Source organism: Bidens hawaiensis, unplaced genomic scaffold (assembly GCF_021521415.1).
Source record: "Bidens hawaiensis isolate Kalapana, Puna unplaced genomic scaffold, B.hawaiensis_p1.1 tig00040159_1, whole genome shotgun sequence".
NCBI lineage: Eukaryota > Viridiplantae > Streptophyta > Magnoliopsida > Asterales > Asteraceae > Bidens > Bidens hawaiensis.
This window is the reverse complement of record NW_027497091.1, coordinates 38,196-49,396: the sequence shown is the minus strand read 5'-3', so window position 1 is coordinate 49,396 and position 11,201 is coordinate 38,196. Positions and strand designations below refer to the sequence as shown.

Genomic DNA, 11,201 nt, shown 5'->3' with positions numbered 1-11,201 from the left:
TTGAAATGAAAATAATTAACTAAAACGGGTTAAAATAACTTGACCGTTTTCGTTCCGAACCACCGTTGAAACCCAACAACGACATCAAGCTGAGACAAACTTAAGATAAAACTCTTGGCCACTCTAGGTAGGTTATGATGGATTCATTTCTCATCCAAGTTAATTTTGTTAGCTATTGAATTAGCATCTTGCAATATACTAAAAAAATTAGTAAATTAGAAAGGATTATATTAATTTATGATACTAAAATATAAGTAGCATACATTAATCAAAAACCCTGATTCACCACTAGACACACATACAGAACTCTCAGCAACACAAGATGAACAACAAAAGTGACGACAAACTAACAAAGAACACCAAAACACAAGAGCCTATGAAACACCAAGTCCCATAATACATAGACAACACTAATCCTCTAACTTCTCTAAAACAACACCCATAAATCCCGTGAAACGACCTCAAAAGAACGCTCGACTCCCATAAAATACTCGTGGGCGATCCCCATTTGGTGTTTCACAAGATGAACAACAAAAGTGACGACAAACTAACAAAGAACACCAAAACACAAGAGCCTATGAAACACCAAGTCCCATAATACATAGACAACACTAATCCTCTAACTTCTCTAAAACAACACCCATAAATCCCGTGAAACGACCTCAAAAGAACGCTCGACTCCCATAAAATACTCGTGGGCGATCCCCATTTGGTGTTTCACCATTTTGACCCGAACTTGAGTTCCCAGAACTCGTAGTTCTCTGTTCGTTTTCCATCTCCAATGGTAGCTTCATCTTAGCCAATGACTCGGTAAACTGCTGCATGCTCTTCATGTACAAATCCACAAAATCTTGCTGCACCACTTTTTGATCCAACTCAAAGTTCCTCAAGTTCACCGAACCGCCTTCAACCGGTTTGTCTTTCGCATCTTTCGCTTGTGAACCAGATTCTTGATTTGCAGATTCTGACTGTTTCTCGTCTTCAACAGATTCAACGTTTGTAACAACCACCGAAGCACATTGAGACCCGTTAGTCGAGACGCTTGTCGGTGGTGAATCGGGCTTTTGATTAACAGACTCACCATCAAGTGTTGGTGAATCGGGCTTTTGATTAACGGACCCACCATTCTCCGAGCTCGTCTGATCATCTGTATCAGACGGATGATCAGACGAGACTAGACTTTCAGAGCTAATCCCAAAGTACTCCGACACCATGATCTCGTTTTCGTTAACGATTTTGGGATCCGGGAACTCGAGTTTATCCAACTCGGGTTCGTCAGGACCGGCGGTAGTCTTAGCGGGTGGCAGTGTCGGCGACACCACCATCACATCCGGCAACACCCCATTATACGATAACGACAGCTGAACGAAACCTGAAGGCGAGTGGAAGATATCGTCTGAAGATAACATGAACTCCTTCTCGCGTACACCGTTCTTGATAATAACATCTGAAAGCGGGATTAAAGCAAAACCAAGCAGTTGATCTTGAAGATAGTTCCGGACCCGACTCATCATATATATCTCACATTTAAGTGAAGTGTCGATCGTGGGTACATCGATGCATAAAGTTTCATTAAAAACCGGATTTTGACCACCCCCATTAATCGTTTGTGTCATGACCGATTTCTCGGGGTTGTTAGTGAGCGAAATCTTGGCATAAACATCCTGTTTGTGGTAAATGCATATGTTTTGAATGTCTCTTGCTTGATGAACGTAAACTTCAAGAACACCAACGGTTGGATCGGGTTTCTTTGACTCGACACTCAGGTTTCGTGTAAAACGATCAAGACTATGTTTCTCGGGTTCCGAATAGATCTTTAATGGTGACACCACAGATTGAGGAGACTCCATGAGTTTAAAACCTTTAAACCTGCAAAAATAAAGGTTTAATCAAGAAACATTATCTTTACATAAAAATGTCAAATTTTACAGGATTTATTATCTGATTATTACACCTTTTAAACATAACGATGAAATTACAGATATACCCTTGATGGGTTAATCAAATCTAAAGCAAATTCAACTAAAACCCCAAATTTTGAGCAAATTTACACATGTTCATACACAGAAAACCAAGAATACAATCAAGATTTTAATAACCCAACAAATTATGCATCAATTCAATCATCAAAAACTGAAAATCACCATTCTACCATGAAAAGTTTAAAAACCTAACCTTGGAAACAGAAACAGAGTAGAAAACAAAACCCTAATCTTGAGCACCAAGCAAAAGGCATGTATATATAGAGAGAGAGAGACCCACAAAAAATTGAGCCTAATATCCACTTTATAACCCCCTAATTTGATAAACTAATGACAAAAAGACAGCACAAAGCTCAAGTGAAGAAGTATTTAGCAGTAAAGATACTAACTTTACCTCAAAAAACAAAACCCCAGAATCCAAGAGAGCAAAAACAGGGAAAGGGTATAGATCTCATGCAATGATAATAATATACATATAAATCCAAGGAACTTATAAAAGTAGATTGAATAGTGAAAAGGGTAAAGTGGGTATAAAAGTATGAACCTTTATTTATTGGGCACAAGAGTCCAACAAAGTGGTATCTGGGCAGAATAATAATAATAATCAGAGGAAGGAAGAAGAATAAAAGAAAGATAACGGTGGAGGTTTGGAGTGTGTGTAAAGGGTGTTGAAGAATGTCGGAATGAATTGGATGATGAAACGACTGCGTTTGTGTGGTTGGTTTTTGATGGGGTATTTGTTATTCTTTTCAATAATCAAGTTCAAATTGTCTGCTTCTTTGATTAAAACAATAAAATAATAATTGGGGGTTTTGTTACCGTCATGGTAGATGGATGGATAAAATTGGCAGGTTTTGTACATAATTTTGTACTTAGGGCATATTTGGCTAAGCTTTTACTTTTTGCTTTTTTGTTTTTGGATGGGTAAAATATCCAAAATGCTTCTCAAAAAAACAAAAAAGCTTTAATTTGGAGCTTTTGAATGGGTATTTTGGACATTTTACCCCTTTAAAAGCAAAAAAACAAAAAGAAAAAGCTTAGCCAAACACCCCCTTAACATCTTCATATTTATATGTATTGTAAAAGAAAGAAAGAGTTAAGTACACTTATAACATTTTAGTCTCTAATTGTTAGATATATTATAATGTTTGAGACATGTGTTTTTAATTATATCATGTTTAGGTTTTATGATCATTAGTTTTGTTTAACTACCTCTAGTGAAATCAATGATTTATTTTTCTCATAAAAGTTGTTGCAAGCGATGTTGTAACTTGTAGGGGTTACAATATAACCAGAACATGATGGGAAAACCTGAAACATTTGAGACGGATAATACTTATCTCCTTAGAGTATGGGACGAGATTGGGATTGCATTTTAAATTTTTCGTGGGTTTGGAATAAGCATGGGATTTATATTATGTCCGATTATCCGATCCAATAACTCAATAATCTAGCCCCATTTACCTGATTATATAGCCGAGTAACCCGGCATACTATATAGCTTAAAAGTACTGTTTTTTTATTATGGAATTGGTTTTTATTTTTATGGAATTTTTTTTAATTGTTTAATAGCTATTTACCCGGTGTAATTGACTAATCATAAATTGTCAAAACCCGATTAAATTCAACGGGCTTCGGTCGGGTATACCGGAAACCCTCGAGTTTGCTTGATACCATCATGATGGGTACCCGATGGGTTTTACTAACTGGAAATGGGTTTGAGAATGCCTAAACCGCCTGCTGTGAGCCCTAAATATTGGTTTGACTTTGAAACTGCGATCGTAAACGCAACCACAATCTTAATCTCCTTCACTTCGATATGTGAAATCCCAGTTAGTTGTGTGTCTATGAAAACCTAGTTTAACATTCCAACGCAAGCCACTATATATGGTTTGATTATAGTCTGATTTTTATATAAAAGTTAGATGTAGTTTTAATTTGTGAAGTATTTGAATTTAAAACCGATTTTATAGAAGTTTGTTTAAATATTTTCAACCAATCATAAAAGTTATTTGGATAATTTACTTAAAAGTAAACAAAAAGGGTAAAAGAACCCAAAAACCCCCTTTGTCGTGCACCATTGGAGCATTAACGGCCACCTTCGGCGACCATGCTCATCGTTCAACTGTGTCAACAAAGAGACGACTCCAACACACATTATTATTTGCTTCCAACTAGTTCTTAGTTTTCTCTTTTTCACCAACAAAACCAGACGACTCCAACACACATTATTATTTACTTCCAACTAGTTCTTAGTTTTCTCTTTTTCACCAACAAAACCAAACTGAATTAACCGTGATTTTTATGTTGTGTGTTCTTAGGTTAATTCTCTAGTTTGGGCCGACAACCAAGAATAAAGTTACCTTGATCAATAGCTAACAATTGTTTCATTTCGTTACTTGTGAGGAAGGCCGGTGGCACGGTATAGAGTAGGGATGAGATCGGGACCGTACCGGTACTGACCGGTCCCGGTCCCGGTCCCGAAAATCCCGGTCCCGAAATTCGCGAATTCTTGGTACCGGTACTGGTACCGAAATATTCGGTTCGGTACCGGTACCGGTACGGGACCGGGATTGAAAGTAAAATTTCAGAAAATACCGGTCCCGTACCGGTACCAAAAATTAAAACTTTGATACCAGTTCGGTACCGATACCAGCACCAATTTCGTTCATCCCTAATGTAGAGGGGTCTAGTCACACCCTCTCACTTTCTAGAGGCTCTTAAAGTAATACTAGACGGGTGCCCACGCGATGCAGCGGGAGTTTGAACCTTTTAATCACATACAAATATAAGTGTTTATGGTTCGGTTAAAACCTTGAAATCGTTCAAACCGGTCATTGGTTTGACTTTTTTTTTTATTTTTTTTTACTTTCGGTTTGTTGGTCGGTTTCATAATTTTTAAAACGTAGTGAATGGTTGGTTCGCGGTTTATATCGGCAACTGGGCATATGAAACCAGAAAAGACTGTAAACTAACCTAATTGCAATATGATTCATTTTGTAACATTTGTTGTTATTATTTCATGTCCTAAATCTTCCATTAATATTTATCATTTATGTGGATAAAATTATCATTTTTTATTTATGATCATCTCAAGTATCATATTATGTTGGTTTTAGTTAAAATTGATGGTAAATTTAAATTATTAATTATTTTAAACTAAATTTACTATTAAAGTTTGAAGCGTGAAACCACTAGAACCAGGCCGTTAGTAACTATTCAGTTTCAACTTTCAATGGTTGAGTTTGGTTTTGGACGACAAAAAATCAGTATTAACGGTTGGACTCAAAAGTTTAACTTAAAAACCATCAAAACCGACACTGAACACCCCTATGTGACATATTAATTTATTTAAAATGAAAAAAAAAAATTGCAACAATATCATATCCAAATTAAAGAGAATAAAATGTTCGTTTTTATGGTGCAATTTGTTATAAAAATATTAACGTATGAAAATGTTATAGTCGTTTATAAATCATGGGTGATAAGTTAGTTTACAAGTTAAATTAAAAACATAATATGGTTAAACATAAGGGACCAAACTTGTAAGTTTAATAGATTGTGTTTAAAAGATATGTTTACTCTTACTAACACATGTACCTCATGTTTTAAGTGTTGTAAATTACTTAAAAATAGGTGTCTTAATTTGTCCTTATTTGATGTATTATATATAGTATAGATTATAAAAAAAATAATACAGATTACATTTTTCTTTTCTTTTTTGGAAGAAAAAAAACAGAAATTATGTGCGGTTTTATAATAAATAAAGTTTAGTGCGTCTTTTTGCAGACTATTACACCACGCGGTGACCAAACATTTTAGAGTAGTCCAATCTTAGCTGTGACCTTTCTAGTGCGATCTTAGATGATATGATCCAACGGCTCCATTTGGCTACAGTTTGTAAACTTCACAACTAGGTCCCACAGGTTTTGAAATTGTACAATTAGTATTCTTTTTAGTTTGTTTTGGATATCATATTTCAACTACTTTTGATGACTATGCACTATAACTCCAAATTTATTGTACATTTTTTAAAATATCATGTATATCATGTTCAAATTGATAAGCTTTTAGTGTTTTAATATTAGTAAATGATTGTGGTATTTTGAATAACTTATAATACGTTTAAAAGAGGTTGTGGACCTTTTAGATTGTTTTAACTCTTGTTACTTCTTGGCATGTTTAATAAATTGGTGTAACTTGAATGTGAAACATGTAAATAATTCATATGAGAGCAAGTACTATAACATACTTTTAACCGATATCTATATGGGTTCATCAATATTGACAAACATTTATCTTTTTGTTATTATTATTATTTGAACAACACTCAGAAGTTAGAACTATTCGATACCCGATTTAGTCTTTTTGAGACGAGATGCCAATCGATCATACTGATTGTTAACGCTTCATGACTGACTCACCTAGGAACATCATCAAAAAGGAAACTCATCAATGTGTGAAAATCCCCTTGGGTAGGGTTTTAAAACCTGAGACCATTAGATCTAGCCAACACCCACATGCCATTGAACCGAAATACCAATTATATCTTTTTGTTATTTAAAAAGTTTAATGTGATTAAAAAAAAGTATATATATATATATATATATCAAACTATTGTGACAAAAGTCTGATGAATGAAAGTTTACTAAGTTCGTTAGTATTTACAATTTAGATATTTTAATATAACAAACCTTGAATAAATATTTTTTTAAATAGGAAAGGACATAGATCTTTCATAGTTTTGATTATTCTTCGAATTTCTTGAACATTCTTTATTGGTGGTAACCTTATACAGGGAAGAAAAGGTCACATATTCAAACTTCAAAAACATTACTTACAGCGACATATTAAATATATATATTTTATTTAATTATACATCAGAGAAAAAATAAAGAAACAGTGAACAGGAAAAAGAACATGAACACGATATTGGCACTTTGATAGTAATTGATACTTTTGCTTCTAATCAACTTTAAATTATTGATTTTGTCTTTACATTTAGGGTTTGATTACTAATTGATATCAAAAGATACTCATGTCGTTTTGCTCAAAAGCGAGGGAAAATAGTAATTCACTAATTCTATTGGATTTTAGGAAAGCAATATTCAAAAATTCAATACAATGGTAAAAGAAAAATAAATAAACAATATAAATTATGAAAAATACTAAATAAAGAAAACCGAACCGCAGCCGCTTAGTTGATGTTTTACAGTGACTTAGATAATTTGTAACCTTGTATTCGTGGGATTGATGAGAGGCCTTGATTAGGTAGCATTATTCGTGGACGCCCGTCACATGTGCGCCAATGGTGACTAGGGATGTTCAATATTCGAATAGGAATCGTCGAACTCAAAATTCGTTTCAACTTGCATTCGAATTTACAGGTTTGAATTCGGTTTTCAATCATCAAATTCAATTCAAATTCAAATTATAATCATAAATTCAGTTTGATTCAAAATTTGAATTCAAATTATACATATAGATTAGATGTTTTTCATTTTGGTCATTCATGTTATCAAAGTTACCATTGTAAATATTTAGGATATTGTACTTTAATAGATTTATTTGTTTTATAGATATGTATATTTTGTTGCTAAAAAACTTAAATTTATAGTGGTTTTTAAATTGGTTTTAAAATAGATTATTTTTTTACTGAACTCAAATCGAATCTATTCGAGTTTAATTCTCGAATCGAATTGACTATTTTGAATTCGAATCGAATTGACTATTTTGAATTCGAATTCAGCTTGAAAGTTTCAAAATCCGAGTATTCAAATAACTCGAATATTCGAAATTTGATTCAATGAACACCCCTGATGGTGACATATTTGGTGGATAGGGCTGATCATGTTATGTATTTGTATCATTTTTTCAATTCAAAAATTATAAATATTTAGTATATATATTTTTAATACTTCTAAACTTGGCAAAAATACTACTTTTTTATAAAAAAAAAAAAAAGAAATTTAAACAATCAACTATATTTCACAATTTCAAACTTATATACATTGTTGGTTGGGTGGCTGCTAATTAGCAATTTCCACTGCTTATGTGCACTGCTATTGGGCAGTTCCCCAACTACGAAATTGTCACTAACGAGTAACGATTGCAACTGTTGCTAACTAGTTACACCGAAAACTTCTCATTATTGAGCAAGTTTTTCTTTTTCTTTTTCATTGCTAAACTCAAAGAAGTTAAAATAAAGTGATAGTAGAAGCATAGTTTAAATAACACAAACTCAGTTTCAGTCAGAAGCATTATTTTTATTTTCTTGACTTCTTTTGACTATAAAACTATGCTACTTCTTATTTAAAATACATCATAGCTCACAAACATAAAAAAAAATTCCTGCAACATCTTCGTCTGCCTACTATCCTTGATTTATGTATCATATTGGGTGCTCGAGTCTTCTCCCGTGCATATTGCGCTCCTACTATGGCATATTGGAAATCATAGTTCTTTTAGAAGACTTACAATAACTTTAATTGACTTAGTGTTGAACATGAATCTTAACCATCTTTTCTTGCTGTTGTCGAAAAAAATAAAATAATTTTGTTTTCTTTGTTGATGTACAATAACAAAAGTTACTTCTTGGGGTTAATATTAAAATAACCTAGTATAGTATAAATTGGCTAAGAAATGTTTATGGAGTTCAATATGTCAATATACTAAATCTTCCGAATTAGGATTTTAATTGTGATATTTCAACCTTGGGGTTGGGTGTTACAAGGGATATATGGATTTTATGGATTTGAATTGGTGAAGAGGTAGGTCCCAGCAGAGCCCAGTTGGACCCGCAAGACTCACCTCAAAGAGGGACGTCTGCGCAGTTGAACCCGCAAGACTCACCTTCAACAGGGACGTCTGCGCAAAGGCTAAACTCGCAAGACTCACCTTGAAGAGAACCGTCTGCGCAGAAACCAACTGGATCCGCAGGACCCATCATGCTCAGAGACGTGACGTCCTTACGCGCAGTACGCAAGCTGTTCCCGCAGGAAAAGCCTCCCAATGGTCGACGTACTCCGCCTGTTCCCGTAGCAACGGATACTAGCCATCAGGGAAGGCTACCCGCGCAGCAAAGCTACACGCACAAGGCACTTAACTCTTAAATAATTCAGTAATGTCACCTGAAGAAGGAGTGAGCAAGCCGGGAATACTCCCGCACAAAGCCGGGAAAACTCCCGCCCAAATAAGCCAGTTCGTACGCTACTGGAGGATCTTTTGTACTGTACCTGACGAGGTATGGACAAAAGATCTGACCAAAGCTGCGACAGCTCACTGACAACAGTACAACGAGCAGCATGCTCTATTACTTAATGTCATTATCAGCCGCTGCCTACTCACCAACCTGTCGTAGCACGTGCATAGCCTACAGTTGGTGGAAAAGGAATAGTACACAGCCCGCCTGGTCACTATCAGCCGCTGCCTACCCACCAACCACCAGCATGGCATGTGCGTAGCCCACAGTTGGCAGAACAGGAATACTATTCAGCCGGCTGTACCTTATTGGAAACCTACCTTCGGCTATAAATACTCCAACACCTTGGAATGGTATGGACACATTATCTTACATTATCTGATATCTCATTATCTTATCTTCTCTAGCAATCTCTTAATATACACTTATATTCAAGAGCAATCTAGTCTGATTCTCACGCCGGAGGGTGGTCACAAGGAGGTACCCCCCCTTCTCAGTGACGAGCTCACGGTGTCTGTTTTGCAGGTCATCAGAAGAACCATCTTTGCCGGACCTAACCCCTCGTGGGAAACATCTATTTAACCCCCAGATTATCTGTAATCTGCCCGGGGTCAATTAGTGTTTCTTCATTGGCGCCATCCGTGCATAAAAGCTAGAACTAATTCTCTCAGTTTTTTCAAAACCTCCGAAAAGATGGTTAACGTTACTCCGGTCCCCAGGCCAGGGAGTAACCAAGAAACCCCGGTAACCACAATCCCAGCTACTGGGGGGAACACCTGCGAATACACACATTTTACGAACACTACCCCGGTTACCCAAGCCGGGGCAAGTGCGGTAAATTTTACGAACACTACCCCGGTTACCCGAGCCGGGGCAAGTGCGGTAAATTTTACGAACACTACCCCGGTTACCCGAGCCGGGGCAAGTGCAGTAAACAATCCTCCCCTGGGATTCATTGATACCCAGGTGGAAAGACAACAGACGAGGCCCCCCCGCCAAACACTTGAACAAGTTAAAGCGTGGGCGGAAAAACGTCAAAGGGAATTCCAAGCTGAGTTGGATGAACGCTTACGTTCACTCCAACAGGCTGACGAATTCGGAAGCACTCGACAACAGCTCAACATGAGCAATGAGTGCGAGTACTTGGACGATGATTCGGAGGAATCCGACACCGACGTAAACCCTCGCCTTAAAGCGAAAGGGAAGCGTAAGGAAACGGACTTCCAACCAAGAAGGAATTTTGGAGAAACCTTCAAACCAAAAAACGCGGGTGGAAACCCACGTGACTTCTCTAAAACCTTCAGACCAACCGCTGCAAATGCGGGAACCTCCAAGTTTGCAAGGGACATTGCGGAAGCAATCGCCCCAAGAAGTGCCAAACAGATGTCCAACATCGGCACCTATGATGGTATATCCGACCCAGACGATCATTTGAACAGATTCATAGCGGGGGCAACCGTCAGCAACTGGACGGAACCCACGTGGTGTTATATGTTCCAGATGACGTTGGTTGGAGCAGCCAGAGCGTGGTTCGACCGTCTACCGGTTCACCACATCTACGATTGGGCAGACTTCCAACAGAAGTTCAGCCAACACTTCAGTTAACAAAGAAAGTACACTGAAGAGCAATGGACAATCCTCAACTACATCCGAGAGGAAGATGAGTCTTTACTAGACTTCATCACGCGCTTCAATTCAAAGAAGCTAAGTCTGGGCAGTATTAGCGAAGATCTTGTTCGCTCTGCTTTCATCCAGGGCGCGAAAGACCCAGAGCTCATCCGCACCTTAACGGGTAAAGATGGCATGCCATCCACATGGGATGCCATCATGACAGCAGCTAAACGCTTCGCGGAAACGGAAAAAGCAACTGGGTAGAGATCTTCCCCAAAGCACAAACCTCTACACCCAGAAAACAAGAGAAAATAACGTCCTTACCGCCCGACTAAACAAAAAGAGGAAGCTAGGTATTTGGCAGTCAAGGGTAAACTTCGACACCTCATCCGGCTCGCACCCTCGGT

The 11,201-nt window shown here is 37.0% G+C and overlaps 1 protein-coding gene across 3 annotated transcripts; it reads right to left on the bottom strand.

The window, feature by feature from the left end:
• Positions 1-523: 523 nt before the first annotated feature.
• LOC143591908 (uncharacterized) lies at positions 524-2,685 on the bottom strand. 3 transcript variants are annotated; one of them, XM_077071966.1, is made up of 2 exons: positions 2,527-2,685; positions 524-1,869 (listed from the first exon to the last, which is right to left on the bottom strand). In XM_077071966.1, exon 2 carries the CDS (start codon positions 1,848-1,850, stop codon positions 663-665), a length of 1,188 nt encoding a protein of 395 aa, XP_076928081.1. In that variant the 5' UTR covers positions 1,851-1,869; positions 2,527-2,685; the 3' UTR covers positions 524-662. The 3 variants fall into 3 exon arrangements, with proteins under 3 accessions (XP_076928081.1, XP_076928082.1, XP_076928080.1); XM_077071967.1 differs by having other exon boundaries at positions 2,377-2,537; XM_077071965.1 differs by lacking the exon at positions 2,527-2,685 and adding an exon at positions 2,176-2,321.
• Between the last annotated feature and the right edge of the window lie 8,516 nt (positions 2,686-11,201).

Coding starts and splice junctions, on each gene's coding strand:
- LOC143591908 (XM_077071966.1), bottom strand. CDS start 1,850: ATGGAGTCTCCTCAATCTGTGGTGTCACCATTAAAGATCTATTCGGAA.